The sequence below is a fragment of the Rhipicephalus microplus genome, chromosome X (assembly GCF_043290135.1).
Source record: "Rhipicephalus microplus isolate Deutch F79 chromosome X, USDA_Rmic, whole genome shotgun sequence".
NCBI classification, from domain to species: Eukaryota; Metazoa; Arthropoda; class Arachnida; order Ixodida; family Ixodidae; genus Rhipicephalus; species Rhipicephalus microplus.
Genome location: NC_134710.1, coordinates 335,969,931 through 335,997,084, shown reverse-complemented (window position 1 = coordinate 335,997,084; position 27,154 = coordinate 335,969,931). Strand labels below are relative to the sequence as shown.

The 27,154-nt window shown below is 48.7% G+C and overlaps 2 protein-coding genes across 2 annotated transcripts in view; one reads left to right on the top strand and one right to left on the bottom strand.

Moving 5' to 3' along the window:
- LOC142775333 (uncharacterized) overlaps positions 1 to 27,154 on the bottom strand; it is a 111,197-nt gene that overhangs the window by 6,762 nt on the left and 77,281 nt on the right. The window contains exons 3-4 of the mRNA XM_075876683.1: positions 3,781 to 3,936; positions 2,589 to 2,858 (exon numbers count right to left, since the gene is read on the bottom strand). Of these exons, the coding sequence (XP_075732798.1) occupies positions 2,589 to 2,858; positions 3,781 to 3,936 (426 nt within the window). The remainder of the gene's footprint in view (positions 1 to 2,588; positions 2,859 to 3,780; positions 3,937 to 27,154) is intronic.
- On the top strand, positions 5,513 to 6,060 carry LOC142776294 (putative peptidyl-tRNA hydrolase PTRHD1). Its single transcript, XM_075879694.1, has one exon. It carries the CDS (start codon positions 5,568 to 5,570, stop codon positions 5,946 to 5,948), a length of 381 nt encoding a protein of 126 aa, XP_075735809.1. The 5' UTR covers positions 5,513 to 5,567; the 3' UTR covers positions 5,949 to 6,060.

The following is a 27,154-nucleotide window of genomic DNA, read 5'->3' as shown; positions in this document are numbered from 1 at the left end:
GAGAATGCTTGTCGAATGTGCTCCACTCATTAGTGAGGACTTACCAACTGTATGGGCGTCATATGAGATATCACCATTGCATCATATGAGAGCACCATATGAGATGTCACCAAAGATATATGGCCTTGTCAAAATAGCTCGTCTGGTAAAACTATATATACGTCAACCATTGCTAGCGTACCGTTGCTTATCGTGGTTAGGGAACACCATGGACAGTATACGGAGGAAACCCGCCGAACGCGAACGGCGACTAGCCAACGTCAGATTCCATGCTACTTCCGGTTTTTAAAGGCACATATTATTATATATGGGACAGTAAATCGACATAATTGAACCGCATGCCGTTGAATGGCGAGTGTTCACTACTCGGCGGGCTACGTAACCCGCCTTCGAGCACTCGCTCCAATCAACGCTTCGCCTCGTGTTTTGTATTTAAGCCGATAAGGTATACAGGCTCCGACTTGCAATCGTTAACGCACTAGGACTTGTTGGCGGCATCGCTGCGTCACGCCGGCAATATTCTTTCTCAGTCACCCTCGCGCGTGCTCGCGTGTGTGCGTGTGTGTGTGTTTATGAAAGTTTGTTGGAACTTGAATAAAGACAAGTGACGTTTTTGCCTGAACACAGGTCAAAGCGAAACGCATGGACGTCGAAGGTAATGCGACATGATTGAAAAGGCTTGATGTCACGATCTGCACGCGAGAAGGATATGAGCAGCGTCAGGAATGTTCAGCACTTCAGGGCTATAGACGAGTGATATTTTGACGTTGTTCCCTTCCTGCGGGTATATCTCGGCTTTCTTGTGACGATATACACACGTTTGGCGAGATCGAGCACATCGCAATAAAACAGAACATAGCATAATAAAACAGAACTGTTCCCGCTTCTTTCGCTAGTTGTATGCGTTCGTTAAAATGAAGTAGCTCTGCTGGAAGGTTTCACTGAAGCGTTAAGAGGCCGAACGTACGCCGTGAACAACAGAACCCAACACGCGCCACAAGCAGAGCGGACACCGATAGTGCAGAGGTTGTTTATTTAAGAAACGGTGCTCTCTCTACACGGCACGGTGTTCGACTTGCACACCGATGACAGCGTGGGGTCGCACGTGGTGGTGGTGGTGTTTGCGGTGCGACGAGAACGCAAGCGGCGTGTTTCAACACAGGGGACAACATAAAACAAAGGAAAAAATAAGGAATGGGCAACACTTACTGTCCGGAACAAATCATCGGAACGGAGACTTGAGCATGTGCAAAGCGAAGTCACTGAGTCTGGTCAGTTTCGCTGACAGCCAAAAAGAGAGGAGATTCCACATTAGCGACAACTGGGAACAGTCAGATGCCCTGCGACGGCTTGTCATGTGCGAATAGTCGCTCACAGAGCACACACACCAACAACACTCGCATCGCGTCCCTATTTTTTTTATAAGCAAGTTTTACGTAAAAGCTTCAAAAGGCGTCCGAGCATTTTTTTAATACTGTATGTGTACGTGCACCCAATGTACTTCCAGTAAAATACTATGTAAACGTATATTGCGCCTTAATTCAAAATTTGGGAGTCATTGTTTGGCTACGAAGGGCTTCCGTCAGTTTCACAGCCACGACAGAGTAGCCAGTTCCGCTTATAACGAGCGGATTTGAGATTCTTTTTTCACTGAGTCGCTCATAGAATTTTTCAATCGCATCTCGCGATTTCTTTTTTTTTGCGGGTGGCGGGGTGGGGTGGGGGGTATTCACGTTTTTCAGCAAAATTAGCTATTTTACTGCTCCGTGCACGTACACCAATTGCAGTCAAACACGCGCTGAAGTATTGAACAGAAACCATTTACGGACTGGGAAACGTGCAGTGATAAAAGACTACCCTGGGGCATAAAAAGTAAATATATGCTCATAGTTGCGCATATCTTCGCTGTTTCAAATCGTTATAGTTATTTTTTTTGCCTTCTCTCCGTATTTAAGAGAATGTTTATTATAAACAAAGAATACATTGAAGAATCTGAAAATTTATTAAACTTCCGTTTCTTTCGGGCATCTTCGCACAAACCGCGCCGCCTTTTTTTGGACTTTTTTTTGAAATGATAATTTGCTTGTTAGCTCGACCGACGGAATCTAACAACTCTGAGCCTCGGTGACGTTCAGCGTTAGTGTAGTTCCTCTGTAACGAATTCGGGTCGTAAGCATTATTCAGATCTGTGTCAACAAAAAGCGTCAAAGAAAACTATAGAGGAGAAGCTCTAACTTGCGTGTCTGTGATAATAGCTTTTATGGATTTAGTACGAACTCTACAAATATTCACAACTCTATTTCATTTCTTTATTGTCCACAACTTATGCGCTCATGTTTCTTTTGCAGCCTTGAATAAGTAAATTTCGACACTTTTTGGATAGGCTGGCATTCAGTGGTGCAATTTCCCAGGGTCTCATCAATTAGTGAACGAGAAACCCTAATTATAGCCGTTTTCAGACACTGACACCGTGATCCCACAACATCCCGTATGTTGGCAATTTGATTGCGTGACAGTGCATCGAATGGAGCTCTCCGTCAGAGTGCAAAGTGACGCGCATACCAGAGTGCGATGCGTACAGCCCTCACCTTCTTTCGCTGCCGGGTCTGGAGAGCGGTCGAGCGAGAGCGGCACAGTGATCTTGACGTCGCCGGCCGATGCCCAGGCTGTCTGGTGGGCCAGCGGTGCGGCGGCCTCGGCGGTGGCCGTAGCGGAGCCCATCCAGCGGTTGTTCTCGTGCTTCAGGATGGAGATGGGCGTGGCGGGACGCGCCATGCCCTCGCTGCAACGCCGACCGTACGGGTGACCTGCGTCGGGTAGCAGGCCGACGCTGCCCTTGGAAGGGGACAGCGCGAACGCTGCACGACCGAGAATCATTTAGATGACGTCGGGCGCACTGTGTGGTGCTATATATACTGGCAATTACGCGAAGCGAATGTTAAAAATTGAATAATTTACTATGAATGTCCTGAGCGTCTCGGCGGGCTATCTTCTGGTAGAACGGCCTCATGTGACGCTCGAGACTATAGGCAACACCACTTTATGTGCGTACAGCGGTTCTGTCCGGCTCGTCAAAGAGAAGGCCTAATTTTTCATCCGCGCACGGACGCTAGATGTGCGGAAACGCTCGAAGAATACGTCCGCAAAAAGCATCACGTGATACGTACTAATCGACTGGCTTGTCTACAACAGCAGTGCAGGCAGGCCAGAAACTTCGTTTCTTTAGCGATAACAAGCTGCCGTAGAATGGAGAACATAGCGGGAGCTAACAGTGAACATCGTTAACAATTACGTGTGCACTTCCGTGCCCTGTGCCATTATTTGCTGAAAGTATCATGATACTTTCAGTAAAGTACGTATCTACGCATGTACAGTAAAGTACGTATGTAGGGAGGAAATAGCTGGCAAAAAAAGAATGGCACAGTCCAGTTAGTAATCTTCCCCACTTCCTAATCCGTCTCTTCACGTACACGCTATATGTACTGTACACATGGAAATATAGATGATGAAGTGTGAAAACAATCTTGAGGAAAGGGATAAGAGAGGTACCTTTGGAATCAATGCATGAATTCTAACGGTGTGCGAACACGCTGTACTTCGACTGCAGTTCCAGAGAACATGTTCCGCGCTATATAGCATCTAGCTCTAACATTTTCAGTGCTAAATGCACTCTGAAGGCTTTATTATCTCGCTTGGGGCAATCGGGAAGTAAGGGAGAACCTCTCTGGCCTCTATATAGGCCCGCTTGGAAGCAGTGGGTATACGATATAGTATACTCACAAACGTGACGTATGTCCGGTGATACTGGGCTGGCAGGAGGCTTCGATGGCGTGCCGAGTCGCGATTGGGACGGCGACGAGTCGGCCAGCGCCAGCAGCGATGACAGTACGTCCTCCAGGGTGACGTCCCCCTGGCAACTAGGACGCTTCTCCGCCACTGTGAGTGTAAAACGAAAGAAAAAAGTGAATCTACAACAGGCGGTACTTAAAATGCGCGATACTGGTCTCGTTACCTTTTTGTCTTTTTGCGTATCTCCGGCACAAGGTTATCACTGGTGTGAACAATATTCATATTCTTCAGCAGATCTAACTTCCGCGCACTTCACTCCGTTGAGCGGCTGCTTCATTTTTTAGCAAGTTTGCTCTCTTTCTGATTGGCTGAGCAGACGTCTATAAGTGGGAAGTTTGGTTTGTTGGTTACACCTTTAGCGCAAAAAAAAAAAAATGACACATGACAAGAGCAGGAACTAAGACGAGCGCCCGTCTAAGAATAGCGCGCGCTATTAAAGAAGCACTCAACTTCCATGCGCGAACATTTTGAAATCTCGGCAAATTTTATCCTTTTCGACACAGCCCAAGGGTGGGAATGCTGACACAGTTAAGTACTGATGTACACATCTTCTCTGCCTCGATAACGTCTCTTGTTAGTTCATGCCTGTTATTTCCTATGATGACGCTGTGATGCCAGAACGCCTTGCGGCCACAAGTGCTGCAGTGCCATGGGCCAAGAAAACATAGCGACCGAGCTTGACGTTACATAAAAGTGCGAGAACATACAACACACGAAGTGATGGGGCAAACTTTCAGATGTCACCATGCCAAGAGTAATATGCGCTTTGTGATCTTCGATTCAATGAAAAGAATTAAGAATAAAATGTCGCTGGCAAAGGTGACGGAATTCGTATGGCGACGTTTCGATGGCTAGTCGGAATTGCATACTGATTTCGGGTTGCACTCGCTTTTGTGATTTTTTGTGGGCCTCGTGCACTGTGTCCCTGTCTTCAGTTATAACCACCGAAAATCAGTAAGACCTAGTGATCACGGCTTGATGCGAGCATATATACGCGTATCTGAGCTATAGGGCAAGATTGCTTGCTTCCTACGCGCCGTGATTCTGCTCCGAAGACCCAACACACCAGGCCACTGCGAAGCAGCTTGTTGGATCGAGGTCTCTCAGTATTGCAGTACGTGGTTTTACTATGATTACTTTTCTTGGCTGTTTTTGTTGTCATATATGACGAGAACAGCAAATTACTTAGGTATTGTGGCGTATAGTCGCGTTTTATTGCTACGTCACGCCCACCGCCACGTTCATCTCACTGTATTGCTCAAGTTGCACTAGCTACACGGTCAGCACATTAGAAAACGTGTGTACGAAATTTGTACAAAAGCGTCTATTTTAGAACAAAAACGTTAGCAGTGAAAACCGCACAAGCGTTAGGTGTCTCATTTTACGAGTTAGCCCGCAGTTGCTGCCTCGGTATATATGCGTATAGAACAGTCGTCGCTCGCGGTGTACTAACAGTGTCTAACTAAAAACATGCTTCTATAACAATCGTAGAATAATTTACCCAGAGCAGAAGTGATCGATTTTCCCGGCATGTACCAATGTGAGCCACAATACCGACATTTAAAACCCGCGCTCGCTTCGCCGTTTGTTGTTTAGATTCACAGCGACCCTAGAGGTGGCGCGGCAGCCGCGTCGACAGCTTGCGGGCTGGCGCGCTCGCTTGCATTCAGTGAGCTAGCCTAGTCGAAGCCAGCCGAATCCACGAACGCTTGATCAAAATGGCAGCGCCCACGGGTAAAAGCGGTGGTGTGTTCGTGCAATACGTGGTAGTTCGAAGCGATCTGCTCACGGATCTGTCCTGGCCCATCGGTGCCGTAGTAGCGCAGGCGTGCCACGCTTGCACCGCTGTGCTGCACATCTTTCGGAACGATCCGAACACCGTCGCTTACACGGAAAACGTGGATGACATGCACAAGGTGGTGCTAGCGGCCCCGACGGACTCCAAGCTTATCGCCCTGTCTCAAAAGCTGGAAGCTGCCAACATCGATCACAAGCTGTGGACTGAGCAGCCAGAGAACATCCCCACCTGCCTCGCGACCAAACCGTACGCCAAAGCCGATGTTCAGAAGTTCTTCAAGGACTTGAAGCTATTCAAGTAGCGACAAGTGTGTTGTTACGTGGCAACGGCACTAACGTTATTGACTTGCAGCCTGCTTGTGATATCTTGAGCTCTAAAATGTTTGTCAATAGAGACTGTTCTGTGTTCAGCAACAGTGCGTAGTCTTCTTTTGCCTGCGTTCTCACGAACACGTAGAGGTTCTTGTGAGTTACTGTGACGTCAGGGAAACATGGCTGCCTTGCATGGTTGACGTTTTACTCTCTATCAATGTATGAAAAAAGAAATGTTATCGCTATTCTGTTTTGTTTTGTCGTCCATGAGGTTAAGAGTATATAGAAAAGAATGTTGGAGTGGCGCGCAGGTGTAATAATAAAAATAAGGTGCACACCAGAAGCATCTTTGAAACTTGCACACCTGTTAGGAAAAACGCGGTGAAGGTTTGAGGGTGAGAGGGAGAAAAACAACAGTCTAGATAATGAAATACGATGCGAAAGTTTCCAATTCCAAGCATCTGAACTGGCGTGCTCCTAGGCTAATCGGGGCATTCGTTGTTGAGAGAAAAAGATGGAGAGGGGGACGTGGAGTCTGGGATGAGCGTGTATGCCGCAGGCTACGCGCCCGCAAGGGCACCCGGCCACTGGCGCCGCAGGGTCAGGGTGTGTGTGCCTGCGTCTACGCGCTGTCGCTCCCGACGTCAGCGCAATCGATATGCCGACCCCGGGTGCGGCAGGCGACGCTCTGTTTTTTTCCCCGGTCACTGGCATTTCGGGGTGCGTGGGTACGCTGCCCTTTCTTGTGCGGCGACCTAATCCTATAGTGTGCCTGTTAATGTCAGGCGCGACATTAACATACTTATTGCCCATTCGCGGGCGTACGCAAGTTTACGGCTATTTAGAAAGGTGAGGCGGGTCAACTTTTTTGCAGGCCTCTCTGAAATGGCGAACCCGACAAAACGTTGTTGGTGGCCTTAATATAAAGGGCCATATTATATGCTTCGCCTTATTAAGCCTAAATCATACTTCCATAATTACTGAGCGTGCAAGGCAATCACTGGCTAGCTTCCATTACTTGCTGAGGGTGTCGGCACGTTTCACGTTATTAGTAACTGTTTTTAGTTTCTTACTGCACATTTCAACTGCCAAAGCATAATGCGACTGTCTCCTTGAGTTCCGGGCTGTCACGTCGTCCGTACAAAGCTACGCGATTCGGGTCCCTTTCACCGTCCTTCTCTCGTCGTTCGCCACTCGTGAAGGGCCTCAGCCGAGGCGTTTTCTTTCGTATTCGGACGGTGCTTCTTTTGAGACGTCTGCAGGACAATTTTGTGCGCAGTAGTTTGAGGTAAGGAAAAGACGCTAATCTCTGTAACCCATAAGGTAGCATGGTGCAGCGTCATTTTCGGCCTGGCGAGTTTTCTCTCATTTCTTGCTGTCTTGCTGCTTCTTTTTTCTTCCTCCGCTGTTCACGGATCGCAGAAGAGAAGCTAGCTGCCGGAGAAACGCCCTGCAGCAGCAGGAAGCCAGGCGCAGCCGGTAGGGAGAGTGAAGAAAGCATCTCTTCGCGAGCAGCAGACTACGACGGCGAGAGATGAAATAACCGAGAGAACAAGCGAAGCCGTCGTCTGCGAAGCGTTTACTTCTTTACTGGCCGGCCTATTCGCTAGCGCCACCGTGTCGCGCCCGTTTCCAGAGTGCTTTCATCAGTGGGCGTTCCATTTCCCCCTTCTCTCCTTCGTGCTACATTTCTTCACTATCGCCACACTGACGCTTGTCACTACAAGCGCATCCGCAAATATAGTCGGTTACAACCTAACAATAAGTACAAGGTCTGCCCACAGAACCGAGGCGCGGCGAAAGCTGTTATGAGATCATAAGGATCGAGTTTGGCGCCGTAGTTGACAAGCGGCGGCGTAACCATTATGGTAACTCTATCACGCGAAATAAGAAAAAACAATTAAATAAAATATACTAGGGCAGAATGGTATTCGAACCCTGGCCCTCCGTGTGACACTCCAGTATTCTACTACAGAGCCACGCCGATTTTTTTCCCTTCTGGTTGGACGTCACGTACAAGGGGACAAGATAAATGTATTACAATGCAGAACAAAAGTTAACACGCCCATCAAGCACTGCTAAAGGACATCACGCTTTAAACATTCTCTCATAGTAAGCAGTTGTTCTGCCCTTTCAAACTATGAAGGAACACATTCACTCGTTCTTACTACCTCGGGGAACCTCCGTATTCTTTCTTTAAAATACTGTCCCGCTGGTCTCCTGTCCGGGTCACATTGAAATTCAGCCATTCGAGAGCGCCATATGCTGTGCAAGGCAGTAGTCAAGATTAAATCAAATGGTATACCCGTCGTCATTCCCTATTGCTAACTACTTGATTCCATGAGGGTCTAACGGAAATTATTTTGTAAATGTCCTCCTTGTGTAGAAAAACGTGGTCGATTGTTTCCGGCTGTTTACAGATTAGACAGTCGGATCCCCATGGCATATCAAAACCTCGCTCCCCTAGAAAGGTTCTTACAGAGAGATTCTTGAAACTTCGTTGCAAACTGGCCTTAGGTAGGTTTCATGTCGGGAAAGGAATAGCTTTATTATCAGTAACAAAGCGCTTTACAACAGCAAAGGAACAACCAGGCGTCATACAATGCCAATTGCTCAACGAGTGGGTGGCCGAATGCTCCAATTTATTAGAACAGCCTCGTTTGTTTGTTTGTTTATTTATTTTTTTCCTTGAACTAATGGCTCATACCTACTCAGGGCAATTGCCCAAGAAAGCGTAGAGTACTTTTTCTGTGAGCATTACAACTTTGTGTAAGAAAGAATTTATATTAAAATTTAACTAATTTAAGAGAAAAACACAGAGAAATAGAGAAGGGGGGGGATTAGAAAAGGTAATTTGAGATATTTTGATATTTCAGATTTTGAGATGACCACACAGCTGCGTTTTCTTCACCTAATTATTCAGAATCTATTTTTTATCACTTTTTGATTATGTAGAATGGTAATTATTAGATTGGCGATTACAATGGGGTACATTGGAATACCTGAATGAAATCGCAAACGGCATTGAAAGCATCTGCGGCAATGTGCTGAAATTAAGGTACCAATGTTCGGTACAGTTTCCACCGTCAATCTAACACCTATCTTTAAAAAGGGAATAACTAGAAGCCTTTTTTTTTTTTCAAGTATAGAGTATCAGCGACAAGATAAAAGATAATGCTCATTTGTTTCTATTTCTCCGCAGAATTCAAAGAGGGGTGATATAACCTGACCAGATTTGTGTAAATATAGATTTAGAGGGGGGACACGGCAGTGAAATTTAGATACAAAACTTCGATCTTTCTGGATTGACTCCACAGGGGTCGCCTGGAAACTTGAGGAGGTTATATTCTGTTCGTGTAGTTATTGTTTCTATCATATCAGTGTAGATTGCTGATTTTTCTGTATCTTATTGCGGTTATATATTCAACTTCTGGCAGTACGGGTGATATTTGGTCATCAAGCGTGGCTCATGTTAAGGAATCAGCCAGTTCATTCAATCTTAATCCACAGTGACCTGGTACCCACAGTAACTTCAAGTGTCTCAACTGCGGAGGTACTAATGTTCGAAATGTCCATAGAGTCCGAGGCTTCCCAGAAGCTGTCACAGCTGCATAAACTGAGCGGTAATCTGTCATTATGACTGCGCTGCTTTGATTTGACGGAAGTATTTGAAGTGTTAAAATAACCGCCACAAGCTCCGCTTCAAAAACTGGAGTAAAATCAGGCAGTCGCACTGAGATTGGACCATATCAAGTTAATTAGAGGCAATGCCTACGCCTGCCTTTTGATCATTCACTGAAGCATCTGTGGCTATTATATTATTTATTATTATTATTATATTATTATATTATTACAAGTATTATACAAGAGTCTCAAACTTGTTCGCCTTCATCGCGAATTCGGCCGCGATGCGATCCCACGAACTGTCGGTAAGCAGTCGAGCACCATAGCGTATTCACGTGATTGTAGGTCGAGCCACTTTAAGTTTGAAATCAAAAGTGGGGGTCGACTTACAATCGAAACAGAAACTAGTTTCGGTTGTAAGGTCGACTTTCAACCGTGACATACTAGAAATAAGTCACGCAGTGGCATGGTTACAACATTATGTTTTCTTCCCGGCTCCACCTGTAACTCATACCGTATTTTCTCGTTTACAACACGCACCCTCAGCAACCATTCGCGGGAAATTTTCCAAGTTACCGCGCGTACTGCTGCGAAGCTAGCTTTTCTGCGTGGCTTTAAAGTACTGTTAAGAAGCCACCTCTGCACACCGAAATGCGTGTTTTTTTTTTTTTTCAGCAACATCGCATATTAATTTACTTTTCAAAATTTGCTCACCCTTTACCCTGTGTGTGTGTAGATGGGGGGCGGTGCAATTTTAGTGGGGTCGACTTTCGTTTGAATCGACTTACAATCGTGCAAATAAGTTAACCACCAGACCACTGCTGAGGGGAAAGGGGGGGCCTTTACAATATGTAGCGTTGCAACGTAATTCCACATGGCGAATCTGCCCAGCACGGTGAAAGTCCTTGCGACACCGCTTTAAATGCTCTCCTGATGGTGATGCGCTTATTGATAACAAGGGAATCTTTAGCGTATACTCGCGCGAGAGCTTTTGCGGAGCTGGGTTTTTTCAGCTGCTCCTTGAGCACCTCAAAACTCCCTTAATCGTACAGCAGGAGTCGCTATTAAATTCGATTTACCGAAACTATTTGTAGACTGTGTACACCAGTGCTGTGGGATACGCGAGTGCAAGAAGTGGCCGCTCCTTATTGTCGCATATCAATTCACTGTCACCGCTGCTGCTGGCCTGCTGCAGAGCGCATTATACGCACGGCCCACGCTCAGATCCACGCACATCAAAAGTGATTGATCGCGCAGCAGGGATGCATATTCAACGGGCTGGGAATGGCTCACGGCGGGCGATGCTCTGAATCATATAATCTCGTAGTGCACGGCCGCTCAGCCCGCTCGGGGTTCCGAGAGTTTCCGGCTTAAGCCGTTCTGCGCTCTTCCGTGATCCTTTTCTGCGGTGATGCCACTCGCACCGTCATGCTGTTTCCGAGACGTCTCCAACATTTATACGACGGCGCTCGGAGGGAGCGCATTCGAGGTTGTCGCAAATGGGTGTACACAGAGCCCACAACATTGACAGATCGCTCCGACGTGTACTTTACACTACGCCGCGGCAAACCTCATCTCATTGAGATATCTGGAGAGAAGGAGAAGAGACTGTTCCACCGAAATCTATAACGCCATCTTTACTGTAACGTACAGGTGCATGACGCTAGATCGAGAGGCGTCGCCTTCATAAGCCGATAGCATATATATGCGGTGCACGAATAGTTCGTTAGCTCGGGCGTGGCATCTCCCTGTCAGAGTAACGTTCTTGCGGGCCGCCGATGTAACCATGCAGTCTTCCGTATTATAAGGTATACACATTCCCGATCGCGGAACGACTCGTCTGCATGCTCAGGCGAACGTAAAGCCGGCGTCCTCGGCAGAACAATCTATTTGAGAGATGACGAGCGTGAAGATGACTGTATGACAGAGAACGAAATTATGGGTGGAAAGAATACAATAACGACAGCACTTTGTATATCCGAGAAAAACATATATTGAAATCGTAAAGATAATAACCTCTCGGGTGGAACGTCCCAAGACAACAATGCGATTATGAGGGACGCTGAAATCATACAGATCAGTGCTTGTTCACACGGCATATAGGTATGTGCAATGAGCAGCGCAACCTAAGACGGCCACGAAATGCCCACAGCTAGCACGGTGGCCACTGGTATATGCCCTAAGTTGCGCTGCGCGATGTCAGACATGTCTGGCAGCGGTAAACAATAACGAAATGGTTTCGTGTTCTATAGCACGCACGTGGTCCAAAGCTGCACGGTGTATTCACGACTGCCCATCTGGATCAGCCTCTCGCAGCGGTCACGTGAGTTATCGTACGTGGGACGGCGCATTCATTTGCAGGGCGAAGCAGCAAGAGATGGCAGACGCTATACAACACACGATCGTGGGAAAATGCGCGGCGCCTCTATCGCGTGATGGTCGCACATCATCCGTATGTTACATTACATCCAGCGAGTGCACGCCGCAGTCGCCGAGGAACAAGCCCCGCCGCAAGCTGCAGGCGTTTGTACAGGCATAACGCATGAACAAGTATGAACGAACAAGTATGAGCAAGTATGAACGTATGAACAAGTATAGTGAAGCACCTTCACCGGTTTCGGTCACCTGAGAAACAGCATTAAAATGAGAGGATGAAGACTAAAGGGTCCATATACTGAATAAACCACTCCTCGATAGGGCGAACGCTTACCCTCTCACCTTCGCTATCCTCCCCCCTTTAGTTTTCGCATTGTTGAAGCCACGTGGATGCTACTCCAGAACCGACCGTCACTCTGGCATATTTTTTTTTTTTTTTCATTTGAGAAACACCAAAAGGTTCTGCTTATCAGGACTTCTGGGATTCCAAACGCACGCGCGGAACTTTAGCCATGCTTCACAATGCGAAGGAGAGGTCCTGTTGATTGCGCACTGTATTATATGGGCATGCGAGACGACGGAGGAAGAGCGGACGTCCGAGGCTGAATGGGGCCATATGGCATACCGCAGTGGCTTAAATGAAGTGTCCCATTCGGTTAACATCAGTGCATTTTCCTCATGTAGCTCTCTCTTTTCAAAATCTTGATGTTCGTGAACAAGAACATTGCGATATCGCGAAGCCATACAGCTAAACAAGGTGGTGAGCTAGGTCAGTTTCGGTCATGAAGGCGATTAGCACATTTAATTAGCCAGGGACGAGCAAAGGAAAAGTGTTCTTCTAATTCTTTCTTTCTTTCTTTCTTTCTTTCTTTCTTTCTTTCTTTCTTTCTTTCTTTCTTTCTTTCTTTCTTTCTTTCTTTCTTTCTTTCTTTCTTTCTTTCTTTCTTTCTCTCTTTCTTTCTTTCTTCCAGTGCGCTTATCGCCTTACTGACTCACAAAGCAGCCAACCCCAAATGCATACGCTCTCTGCGGTTCCAGGTTTTCACATATTTAATCAGCAGCTTGCCCAACTTCAAAACTTTCTCGAGTGATTCTCCGTAGATTACAACAAAACGTGTCTGTGAACACTCGTGCATCTTGATTTAGCTGCCTTGTAAACAACTCCAGGAGGTCTATAAATTAATGCTTATCGAGTCCCCCACTGTGGCGTGTCTCATAATTGTATAGTGGTTATGCCATGTAAGGCTCCAGAATTGAATGTTTAAGGCGAAAGTCTTAGATGCCATCATAAAGACCTAAATGTAGGCGTAGCCGGCGCAAGCGATGTAAAAAAATTGTCACATCATGGCGTCATAGACCGCCAGTTCTTGGGACGTCGTATTCACATGATGACGTCACCAAATGAAATCGACGCTTGTTCGAATGTGGGCCAATCACTGAGGCAGTGAAAAATCAAGTTAGGTGCAGAAAACTTCCGGAGGAGTGGGAGAGTGCCATAAATCGGCTGAAAAGAAATAGAAGAAGGATTTCGTCTTCGAGACGTTTCAGGCATAAGAAACCCTGTGAGCATTTTTTTTTTTCTACGCATCTGTAAACTACACCGGCAAAACTCTGCAGAAACGAGGGGCCTTGAGCAGCAGGAGACGAGGGGCCGCGGGCACGTCACGTGGTGCACGCCCATCCTCAAACCTCTGGGGCGTGGAATCGGACGGGGCCGACACCAGCTGCAATGCGGACGGCGACTGCAGAGGGGAAGCAACTACGAAGACTGCCCTGCCACCTCGCGTACGCGCACCGAAGGAAGCAACAGCTGGTCTCGTGGGTTTCGAACCGTGACTACGCTCGATGCGCCGCAACCAGCGGCTCGACTGGCACTGCGCAGTCTCTGTGCGACTTGGTGACTGACTTTCGGAAGCGGGGGGCCTGCTGCGTATCGGCTGAAAAAAATGCTCCTCGTTGTGGTTTCGTCCGTGAACGAGTCGTGTAATATGCAGAAAAATGCTTGGTGGTCTATCATGAAAGTGTGAGAAATGCTAGCAAAGCCCTCGGTCTCGTACGAAAACGTACGTAGACTGCAGAAGTGCTTTTTGATTGAGTATGCGTGACTGTGCGCCTCATTTCTCAATTAATGAAATCTTCAAAACATTGATAGTGTCGCTTAGTATTGTCATGAGAAAGAAACATTTTTATACAAACGTCTGAGCTGTTTTAAATCGTAGAACAGTTAGGAACAATGGTACGACGCACTTAAGAAATTAAAAGACGCCCGAGTGGCAGTGTTTTCTCGAAAACAGTGGTTGTGTTGATGCTTTGTAAACGACAATTTGCATTTAATGCACGCTGCTCCACTCCTCATTCGTAAGCTCTTGTAATCGCTCGCCAAACGCAACATCACTCAAACCATACTGTCCAGTTAACGGCACTGAGATCACTTATAATAAAAGGTGGTTGCTTGGTATGTGTGGCTTAACGTGGTTATGAGAGGCGCACCGAAGTGGAGGGCTCTGGAGAATTTAGACCGCCTGTGTTTCTCTACGTCCTCTGAAATCGCACGGTACCTGTGCGATTTCAGAGGACGTAGAGAAACCTCTCATAACCACGTTAAGCCGCACATACCAAGCAACCACCTTTTATTATAAGTGATCTCAGTGCCGTTAACTAGACAGTATGATTTGAGTGATGTTGCGTTTGGCGAGCGATTACAAGAGCTTACGAATGAGGAGTGGAGCAGCGTGCATTAAATGGAAATTGTCGTTTACAAAGCAACAACACAACCACTGTTTTTGAGAAAACACTGCCACTCGGGCGTCTTTTAATTTCTTAAGTGCGTCGTACCACTGTTCCTAACTGTTCTATGATTTAAAACAGCCTGTGCGATTTCAGAGGACGGTACTGAGGACGGCCCTTCACATTTTGCCAACATTAAAATGCGATCGCCGCGGCCGGGACTCACGTCTCTCGGTGAGCAGCCGAGCATCGCAACCACTGTATGCCCCCGAGGCGGCTGAAATGGCGGAATGCACTCTCGAATTGGGCATAGCTTGAAGCTATATGTGCCCGATGAACGTGACACATCCTGTAAGTTGCGCTTGATTATGCTATTACTTGCACACGAGCACAGTGTATACCATCCAGTGAACGTGGCCATGGCGCATTTAGGAGTGGAACTTGCGTTTACGACGGCAGAATATTACGAACTGGCCGGTAATTCGTCGTGAGAAAAAGTAGGGTGCGTGCAAAACGAATTCAAGAGACTCGCACAACAAAGCAAAAACTTCGCGCTTGGCCCTTCCAGTGAAGTTCGGAAGCCAGGGCGGCACCAGGATTTTTCTATTGGGGGGGGGGTATAAGTGAGTTCTTTCAGGGGTGCTGGAAGGTGGGCAATTTATGTGCCACGTTTTGACAGTGTTTGTTCTATAGGAAGGCGGAGCAGACGATAACTGTATCAGGGCAGCGGCTCCAACCCCCGCCCCCCTCCCGTTGTACTCCCTGCTGGTAACGCCCCTGTCGGAAGCTCCTCAGTATGTAGAGCGAGGTCGCCACTCAATGTGTACATCGACGACGGGGTCCTCCCCAGATGGCCGGCACGTGTCCCTCCGAGTCACCATCGAGGCGTTCCACGCGAACGCTGTCGAGCGTCCTTTCGATTAACATGGAGGAGCTAAGCCCACCCGCACTGCGCCGCCACAGCTGCCACAAAGACGCGCCTGTTAAAGCCACACCGACAAGGCACGTCGCTGTATCCTGCCACAGAGACGCGCCAGGAAGACGGAGAGCGCTGGCGAATACCCCGCAGTGACAGGACACCGAAAGGGACCGTCCACCGCTGTCCCCACGAATCGCGCGTAATTCGTGCGCACGCTACACTGCACTTGCGAGGCTGAGAGTGAGTGCACGCTCAGGGACCGTCCTTGCACGTTTGTGTGTGCGTTTGCTTTTTTGTGATAACTGGCACCACGTTTCATGAACTCCGAATTGAACGGTTAAAATACGGACAGAGCGAATACTGAGGCATGCCACCGGGCTCTCGTGGCGCAAGTCTGGCACGCACGCTCGGACGCTGCCAACGTGTAGAGTCTTATGTACTGTTGCGCCTTTGGGTAGCGTGGTGCGGACTCGGGCCATCCGAGTCCCCGGAGAGGACGAGTAGAGAAGCCGGAGAAGGAGAAAAAAATGTTTATATACAGTATTTACATGGTAGCGTGGTACAACGTGAAAAGAGAATCACACACGAGCGCCTCTGCGCTAGCGTTTTTATACATCGTCCGCCTTCCCAAGATCCCTTGCAAAGAAAATTTATGCGCAGGATACTCCAATGAGATCGTCGTCTTCCTCTCCGTCCCCGAAGAGGGAAAGCCAAACACCGCCTCCCTCTGAACCTAGGAAAGGGGGCAAGGCATGCCCAGTTCGCTGTTTGGTGAGGGAGACCCCACGCGCCAGCGTGGCACCACAGTGAGATGACGTGGAATCCCATGCGCAAAGTCGCTCCCTGATGCAGCCAGGTTGACTCAAGCAAGGCAGAATACCCCGTACAGCTGCTGGGTCGACGCTGCTTCGGAGTGTTGCTCTCGGCGGCTGACAAAAGCTTGGCCAACGACTTTTGTGTCAAGAGGAGCCGGCGACGTGGTTTTTCCCGATTGTCCGCGTCCGTCGCCGTCCCGGTGCAGGGTTGACTCATCAACAGCTGCCAGGTGCCAGCAGGCCGCGAAGACCACGTGGAACTTGGGCGAGGCACAACAGCACCCCCGCCGCCAGATGATACATCGGGAGGTCGAGTTGTTCCATGCAGCTCGGCCGGGTCGATGTCGGCGACGTTCCGGCAAGGCTCTTGCTTTCTCGAAGGGCCTGGTCAAACTGGAATGCTCCAAGAGCTGGCCTCTGCGCCCCGCTTCGGTGAAAAGTGGGTGACAAGCTCCAAGAAACGACCTTTGTCAGCCACACACAATGCGACAAGCACCGCGTGCACGCCACTCTCATCGCCAGGCCTCAGATTTTACAAAGCAAACATCTTATCTTAATAACTTAAGCTCAAGGAAACAATGTGCATACTAATCGGGACAAGTGTCCAGTACCTCTTTCATACGTAATTCCATTTGGAATCGAGATAACATTATAATCAAGCTAAACAAGCAAACTGTAGAGCTCGGGACAACGAGGGAGTCAGTAAAAAATTTCTCTATGCCCTCACTGTAGTATGTAACACATTGAAAAAAAAAAAAAGAGTACACATAAACTAGGTAAAGGTAAACAAAAAAATCAAACAAACCTTCCGCGTCTTTTGACGAGTCAAAACGCTCGACTTAGGGCGTCTGCATTTGTATGAAGGCCACCTCTCTTGTAGCGCACCTCGAAATTGTGCTGCTGCAGTGCTATGCTCCATCTGAGCAAACGACCATTCTTAGGTGACATTTGGTGTAACCAGGTTAGTGGAGAGTGATCAGTTTCTATAATAAACTTAGAGCCAGCAACATAGCAGCCTAGTTTTTGTACGGCCCAAACAATGCAAGCACATTCTTTTTCCGAAGTGCTATAAGCCTCTTCCCTGCTGCTCAATTTGCGACTCAAATACAAAACCGGCCGCTCCTCTCCACTCTGGTCCGTCTGACATAGCACTGCTCCTAAACCGCGTTCGCTTGCATCACACTGAATAGTGAAAGGTTTTGCAAAATCCGGTGCCCTCAAGACGGGTTTCTCACTCAATGCGTGCTTCAGCTTCTGAAAAGCGTCTTCCTTTTTAGAGTCCCATTGAATGTTCACAGGTTCGGTCTTGCGTAAACTATCTGTCAAAGGGCTGGCAATCTCGGAGTAATTCGGGACGTAATGCTGATAGTAACCTGTGAGGCCGAGGAATGCTCTCATCTCGGTCTTAGTGCTGGGACGACGATAACCGACCACCGCGGCTACCTTGAGTTCGGACGGTCGACGACGCCCATTTCCTACAATGTGCCCTAAATAGCTTACTTCAGCACAGCCCAAATGACATTTCTCTCTCTTTACCGTAAGACCTGCATTTTTGATCCGTTCCAAAACCATCCGAAGGTGTTCAACATGGTCTTCCCATTTGTCCGAAAATATCGCCACATCGTCTAGGTAAGGCAGCGCAAATTTCTCGAGCCCGTGGAGAACCTTATCCATCAGGCGGCTGAAACAATACGGCGCGTTCTTGAGCCCAAAGCTCATCATCAAAGGACGAAAAGTGCCCAGGGGTGAGATAAAAGCAGCGTATCGACTCGCGCGCTCTGTCAAAGGGACCTGCCAATACCCCCTGACAAGGTCTAACGTAGAAATGTATTTCGCCTTAGACACTGTCTCTACCCTCTCTTCAATGTTAGGAATAGGGTAAGTCTGGTCGACTGTTACAGAGTTCAGGCGGCGATAGTCCACGCATGGCCTTGGATCACGGCCCGGAATCTCAACCAAAATCAAAGGCGAGGTGAAATCACTGTCTGCTTCGATGATAACACCTAGGTCGATCATGCGGCGAATTTCGGCCTCTAGTATCTCTCTCTGTCTAGGTGACACCCGATACGGCTTACAGCTGATCGGCTTGTTAACCGTCAGCTCAATGTCGTGCTTAATCACATCCGTTTTGCCTGGCTTCTCGGAGAAAACGGTAGCGAATTCCTGTACTAAAAGCTCTAAATCTTCCTCTTGAGCCTTACTTAGGGTGTTCCCTGTGTCTACCCTATCTGACAATGTGCTGCTGACCGCGCCATCGGAAAGACAAAGGATTTCCGCGCCCTCATCCTCAGGAACATTGAGTGCAAGGTTTACTACTGCTTTTCGTCGCATGTAGGGTTTCATTAGGTTACTGTGATACACTTTGGGGCATTTCCGGCCCCACTTTACCTCGTAGTTGGTGTCTGAAAGCACTGACATCACTGTCGCTGGTCCCTCCCATTGTACGTCCAGCTTGTTTTTTCTTGAAGGGCACAACAGCATCACCTCATCGCCCACTCTAAAGACTCGCTTTCGAGCTGACTTATCGTAACGGGCCTTGGAAAGTGCCTGTGCTGCGCGCATGTTGCTCTCCACCACTTCGCGTGTAGTCCCCAGTCGCCCCAATAAATCCAGTACATAGGAAACCACATTAGGGTCCTCCCCACATCCAGTCCATGACTCTCGTATCAAGTGCAGCGGACCTCTCAAGTTCCTGCCGTAGACAAGTTCAGCCGGACTAAAACCCGTACTCTCGTGTGGGGCCGACCTCAGAGAAAACATCGCAGCTGGTATACACCCCTCCCAGTCACTTTTATGCTCAAAGCACAAAGCTCGCAAAACGCGTTTCATGACCGAGTGCATGCGTTCCACAGGGTTCGACTGTGGATGGTGAATAGAGCTATGCGCGATTTTTATCCCGCAGCGTTCTAGGAATGTAGTCGTAAGGCAGCTTGTGAACACACTTCCGTTGTCACACTGTATCTCCGAGGGAAAACCCACCCGAGAAAAAATAGACAACAATGCGTCCACCACGCATACTGAACTCAACTCTTTCAGTGCGATTGCCTCCGGGAACTTGGTGGCAACGCACAGCGCGGTCAGGACGTACCGATATCCTGATTTAGATGGAGGCAGAGGCCCCACGATGTCAATCACGAGCCGACGGAAGGGTTCTGTGACTATTGGCACTAGTTTCATTGGTGCCTTCCATTTGTCTGTTGATTTTCCTATCCGCTGACAGGTGTCGCATTCACGGACAAACATCTCTACATCCTTCCAGCACCCGGGCCAGTAGAACTCCTGAGCCAGCTTAGCTTTCGTTTTCTTTATACCTAAGTGGCCCGCCCAGGCGTTGCTGTGGGCCAGGTCGAGAATGTTCCGCCGGTATTTTAGTGGAACTACCACTTGGTTGTAGACCCGCCCTTTAGCGTTCTCATACCTGCGATGCAACACCTCGTTTTGGGTGTAGAACGAAACGTTCTTCCTAGAGTTACCTTCCTTATGTATGGCATCTAGCAGCATAGAGAGTGCGAGATCCGCCTTTTGATCGACCACTAGCGTTGCACGGTCGGTTCTGGCTAGCTGACACCAACTGGTGGACGCGGGTGTTAACACCGAGCCTGTCACCAAGTCCTCGTTTTCGGGCGTTAGAGATATTTCCTCGCTGTTGTCGACCATAGCCCCAGTTTCCGTCTCGACAACTCGCATGGCAGACTCATTTTCCGTCGCAACTACCTCAGGTTTTCCTACACTGCCCTCGGACGTCTGTTCCCCAGAGGGTGAGCTGCTCAGCTGTTGCGTCAGCTCGCGCGCCTTCGAACGGGTAAGGGCCATGCAAGCTATTTCGGTGGCAAATGATTCTCCACGTGTTTTTAACATTTCCTCAGACTTATTTGAAAATAGGTAAGGGAAGTGCTCCGGAAGGTTGGCTGAAATTGCTGCTTCCGTACACAATTGGCCGAAAGGGCCCTCGATTACAACCCTCGCTATCGGTAGGCAGACGCTTTGCTTTTCTGCCACTTGCCGAATCCAGGCACACTCTCCTATATAGTCTTCGGAAGATACGCAACTTGGATGCGCTACATCCATTGTGGCCGCCGAGTCCCTCAATACCCTACATATTCGGCCGTTCACTGAGAGTGTCCTCATGTAAGGCTTCAACAGCTTTAAGCTATCCTCTGACTCCTGAATTGTGGCAAATGCCATGTGCCCCTTACAGCTCCTGGCCATGTGGCCCTTTTCTCCGCAGCTGTAGCAAACAACTGGCTTCCGCGCTTCTAACGCATGCGCTATGTCACCAGGCGCCTTTGAACCTGATGAAGGTGCCGCCTTAGTCCCCTCACTGTCCTTTCCCTGCTGACTGTCTAATAACTTGGAATTCTCGGGTTTCCAGTTATTTCTTGCAAACCTCTTGCGTCCCTGGTTTCCCGACCAGCTTTCTACCTTTTCATTTTTTTCCGAAGTTCGTGGTGTACTGCGGAGACTACGGCGTGAGCAGTAATCTTCGGCGAGTTCTGCTGCCCTGTTCATGTCTACGTCTTTCATCCTATCCTGCACCCAAAGCCTTACCTCCTCGGGAATTCCCCGGTAAAACTGCTCAAGTACCATCAACTCAATGACCTTGTCATGGTTGCCATAGACTTGCGCGCTTTTGAGCCACTCTTCAAAGTTGGCTCTAATTTGGTAGGCATAGTCTGAATGAGATTCGTTGCCCCTCTTAGAGTGCCTGAACCGCAGGCGGAAAGCCTCTGTCGATAGGCGACATTTTCGTAGCAATGCAGCCTTTACCCTGTCATACACCTCGGAGTCCTCTTTATTCATTCTTGCGATAACATCGGACACTTCGCCTGGTAGTACGCATATCAGTTTTTGTGGCCAAGTCTCCCTACTAAACCCTGCATTTTCGCATGCTCGCTCAAAATGCACGAGGTATAATGCAATGTCGTCACCCGCCTTGAAGGTGTGGATTAGATCCTTTATCTTTGATTCTCCACCCCCTGAATTTCGATTTCCCACGGACATACGAAGCTCCAGTTCTTTCAGACGGATTTCATGTTCTTTATCCTCGCGATCCCTCCTTATTTCCTCCTCTCTCTGTTCACGGGCTAAGCGCTCACGCTCCTCTTTCTTTGCCAAAATGGTTTCTCTGGCCTCAATGGCCTCTTCTAAACTCACTTCCTCTTTTCCCAAGTGCTCCAAAATTTGTTGTTTTCTTTTAACCGAGCCGACCGAAATATTCAGCTCCTGACAAATTTCGAGGAGTTCTTGGACCTTAAACTTCTCCATCTTAGATATGCACACCGTTTCTCTTCTAAGGTAATTTTGCCCACGAGCCACCCAATTCTTGGTCTGCGAATCAAAATTTACCAAAATCACCCTACCACGTTACCGACCATCTGCGCTAACGAGTCTGGCGAAAAGAAGAGCAAACACGCGGCACTCACCACTTCGATGCAGCCGACGCAGGCGAATCCCATAAGCTGCCAGCCACTGTTGCGCCTTTGGGTAGCGTGGTGCGGACTCGGGCCATCCGAGTCCCCGGAGAGGACGAGTAGAGAAGCCGGAGAAGGAGAAAAAAATGTTTATATACAGTATTTACATGGTAGCGTGGTACAACGTGAAAAGAGAATCACACACGAGCGCCTCTGCGCTAGCGTTTTTATACATCGTCCGCCTTCCCAAGATCCCTTGCAAAGAAAATTTATGCGCAGGATACTCCAATGAGATCGTCGTCTTCCTCTCCGTCCCCGAAGAGGGAAAGCCAAACACCGCCTCCCTCTGAACCTAGGAAAGGGGGCAAGGCATGCCCAGTTCGCTGTTTGGTGAGGGAGACCCCACGCGCCAGCGTGGCACCACAGTGAGATGACGTGGAATCCCATGCGCAAAGTCGCTCCCTGATGCAGCCAGGTTGACTCAAGCAAGGCAGAATACCCCGTACAGCTGCTGGGTCGACGCTGCTTCGGAGTGTTGCTCTCGGCGGCTGACAAAAGCTTGGCCAACGACTTTTGTGTCAAGAGGAGCCGGCGACGTGGTTTTTCCCGATTGTCCGCGTCCGTCGCCGTCCCGGTGCAGGGTTGACTCATCAACAGCTGCCAGGTGCCAGCAGGCCGCGAAGACCACGTGGAACTTGGGCGAGGCACAACAGTACGTAGGTCCGCACAGGCATAGTGTTCTCAGTTCAGCTAAATGATCTACACTCATGAACACTTGCCGGTTGATTATTTATGCTTTCGTCTAGCAGGTGTGCACACATACACACACACACACACACACACACACACACACACACACACACACATATATATATATATATATATATATATATATATATATATATAGAGAGAGAGAGAGAGAGAGAGAGAGAGAATATATTGCTGTGGCTTTATATATTCCCACTTGACAGCTGTCAAGTTGATCTATTGCGTTTCCTCCAGCAAAAACGCTATCGATTTAGCACACCTTGCTTCGAGGGTGAAGTTCGCAACAAATACCGTGAGCGAGTGGGATGGCGAGCGTATACACACACGGGAGCGCCGACCTGTGAGCGTGGAAAGCCGATCAGCAAGCTCAACTGCGCAAATAACGGCTCGCCGTATAGTCACCCGAATCGCGCGAAGCTGCAACCTCGGGGCTATTATTTTCCTTTATCTCGTACCTGCGGCGTTGCTGCCAACCTGTGGTTCGGACTTGAGCCCACTATACGCATGCGATAACTTGAGATCGCGTATATTTTTAGATTTTCTAAAGAAATAAGGTAAAGTAGCACTGCTACTTTACCTTAAGTCAACAAACCTGAGCGACCACCTGTAGACTGTGTGTGCTCCCCGAGTGTGCTCGTGATTGTGTGTACCTTCTCATCTTTCTGCAACCTCTTTTCTCCCCTTTATCCCTTCCTCAGTGCAGGGTAGCAAACCGGATGTGCGTCTGGTTAACCTCCCTGCCTTTCCTTGCATCTTTATCTCTCTCTCTCTCTCTAAAGAAATGATGCTTGAGGGAACACTGTAATTTCTATACCAGAGTGACTTTGTAGGACGGTCACCGACTCTCGTCTGCCCTTTGTCCGCCGCGGTGCATCGGCTGCTGACACAAAGGTAGTGGGTTCGATCCCAGCTGTGCCGGTCGCATTTCGATGTAGGCGAAATGCTAGAGGTACTTGTGTACTGCGCGATTTCGGTGCACGTTATAGAACACCAGGTGGTTGAAATTTCCGGAGCCCTCCGCTACGGCGTCTCGCATATACTCACATCGTGGTTTCGGGACGTTACAACAGGATGGAAAGGTCGGCTAGCTGGTACTTCATGATGGTTCAGCGAACTCGGAGCGCGGGGGTAAACACAGACACAAAGCAAAGAAGAGGCAGAAGAGGCAGATGCTGTGTGCCTCTTCTTTCTGTGTTTACCCCCGCGCTCCCAGTTCACTAAACTTCGGGACGTTAAACCACAGATATTATCGTTATTCTGCACTTTCATTCTTTCGCACCTCCTTTCTCCTTCCCAGTACAGAGTATAGCCAACTGGACATTATGCCTAGCTATAAGGTATCCTGTATTTCCCCTGCCATTATATCGCTCTATCTCTCTTTGAAGGATGCTGCAATCATTCTGCCGTTTTGACACCATGGGAACGATGGTTATATAGCGCGAATTTGCCTAAGATTTGTTGTTCTGTAGCTTCGTGACTATGAATCATGATTCCAAGTTCGCCATTTTTAGCAAAATATTGTCTTCATCTGCAATTCGCAATGGCTCTGCATTCACCTATAGAGTCTCATGATTTTGAACGCTCAGAGAAAAAAAAAACACGTGCATTGTTGCTAACTCTTTCGCCAACGTAAATGTAGATAAGGCGCAGTCACTAAAGCAGGAAGGTCAGGCCGGTTCTTATCCAAACAACGGTACAGCTGAACGATCGCGGCGCTCCTCTACTTAGTAATCGCATTCGCCATGCAACACAGCTTCGTCTGTTATCCGCGCCGAGCCCTCACCTTTCCGGCGCTGCCAGCAGCTGGTGGTCCGGGCCTGAGGCTGCTACCACGCCTGCTGAGACGGGGTATATCGAGCTGCAGCGCGTGACTAAGCGGCAGGAAGGTGCGCGCCGTACACTTGCCCCCTTTTTCCACGCATGCAGTCGCGCGGCGTCATATATTTCACGCGACGTCGCAGACGCGCTGTAAACCGCTCCCGGGCCGCGGTGCATTTTTGGGCGGGGCACGCGGGACGCTTCGATCGGCAGCGCCCACGGAAATCCGGCCGATCGTCCCACAGCCGCGATATATGGACGTGCTATTTCGAGCTCTGAAAACGGTGAAAGAGTGCGTATATATATAGTCGCTGATTCGCGCAGGGAAGATTGATTCGCGGTGGACTGATTAATTGATCCATCAGCCAGTTCACCGGGCCACCATGCTGACTAGACTGCAACACTGTGCGTTTGGCCTCCTTAGTCGTATCCTTGGGCTTTTAATCCACGATGTCTAACGAAAAGCGCTTCCTTTGCGCAAGCCGCAGTGTATGTAGAGACAGTGAAAAATAGGTTTAAGCGAGGTCGGCTTGAGCGGTTGCTTTACACTGTTAATACACTGCACTGAGGAAATCAATCAGTTTCAGTTTCGGTTTGAGAGAGTTCCAAAAACTGGGTGCAACTGTCGCCACCTACCATGTGCAGCACTTGACCACGTCGACACAGAACTGTGACGCACTTTCGGTTGGTCCGTATCAAGAATTACCTTGGAATAGGAAACGGGACTAAAATGTCGCCAAACACAAGACTTTCTAAGCGTGTGCCACGGCCACGCACTCGCAACCATGCAGCCGCCGAGAAACATAGACTTCGGGAACTAACGCGGCAATAGTTAATGGCGGCTATGACGTTATCATAACATGTTTTGTTGACCGCAGCGTGGTGACGTGAGAGAAGTAGGGGTCACCTCGGGGTCACCTCCGAGGGTGTCAATAGCACTATGGAGTCGGTCACTCACGCAAACTTCAAAATAATTTAAAATACCTTCCACGCTATATTCGCTGTTGATATCTTGCAGATAATATACGCATGATCTCCGCAGGCTATCTCGGCCCCGAAATTTCGTGTCAGTACCCCTTTAAGGTTTCGATATTCTATCCGTTACACCTGCACGAAATAACGGCCATGCAGCAGACTCATACACTGTACGAATGCACGCGGGCGTTTCGCTAGCTTGTCAGTTTGAGGACGTAACACACGAAACTGGGAAGAAGTGTACATTTAAGGGCTCGTTATGAACACTTCTTTCTTTCATTCAGAGCGAGGGTCTCGTTCCGGCAGACTTTAGTGCCTTAATTTTCAGTACACGAGGGATTGTTGGTCAGCTGCTGCAGCTTTTAATAAGTTCACGTGCAACGGGACGCCCAACAGGCAGATAAAGAGTGTTCCACACTCTCCGTCATGGCTACTAGCGGCGCTGACTGACGCCCCTGCGATCAGAGCACATATATATACCCCATAAAGTGGACGACGGGTGGATAGCCGTTGTGGTACTTGTAGGGCGTGTTAATTGAAGGTCACAGGTTAGGTCTCTGCACATGGCAAGTTGTCTTTTCGTCCACTTTCTTTCTTCACATTTACATTACAAGTACTTCTAGTAATATTACCTATACTTTTCTTCATTAATGTCATTATTGTTGTGTCTAACAAAACTGGTAAATCATTAGCGTGACAGGCCAAGAGCCAAATAAAGCAACACCAATATGAATAAAAAAATGAAGTCGTCCATGTAACAACTCCTGATTTTTGAGAGGGGAGAATATATAAACGAAAGTGAGATGGAGGGGGGATGGCGAAATGCGAACCCTCCCTTCGAGAAGACGATGGACGATGTGGCGACAGAAGGCAACCTTTGCACGCAGGTCTTTCGGTCGGCCTCTTTCTCGGAGAGCTCGCGAAGCACAAAGGCGGCGGGCTCGGGCGCATGCCAGGCGTGCCGTCGACGGCTATTGGCGAGTCGTCGGTCTGTGAGGAGCATGCTCTTCTTCGGGTGCGAATGAGCCTGCCCCCCCCCCCCCCCCCCTTCTTGCGGGTAGACGTGACTCGGGGATTGCGAAGAGCGCTTGCGGAGTACCAAAGCGGCCGCCGCCGGTTACGTGCTGCACCGCGAGTTGAGCTCCGCGCAGACGGAGGAATGCGCAGCATCTTAGCGCCGGGCCGGCTGCGGCGCCGTCGTTAAACATCACCCCGCTCTCACTCCAACGAGGTTGATCGCCCTCCCTTTCATCTGTGCGCGCCGTTTCGGGTATTTATCGCCGTTCCTTTTGCGAGCCAACCTTGACCCGGAACGAGAGTGCAACGCAAGAACTCCGCGGAGCCGAGTTCGCTGACAAACTCCTTTCGCGGTCTTTCTTCGTCCTGATTTCCTTTTTCTTTTTTCCTTCTTTAAAAGTGCACTTCCTTTTCATCGTTGAATGTCGTTGTTTAGGCTTACATTTTGTCATGCGAGCTCGCCAAGTGTGGAGAATTTACGGCTTCTACGTCGGAATGCGACCATGACGCTCGCACCAACAATCCTTGCATTGTTAGGACGCCAAAAGTATCTCCTACATAGAGACCAGAATTAATATAGCACTGCATAAGTTCGTACTAAGAAAAAAGATAAAGTAAGCCAGTTCCACGCCGTGAAAATCGTCGGACAGTGACGCTGTAAGCGCGCAAGTATGTGAAGGTAAAATACCCTTAGTCGCATATTGACTATCATTATCATCATCACTTATCGAAGTCCTCGTCATCAT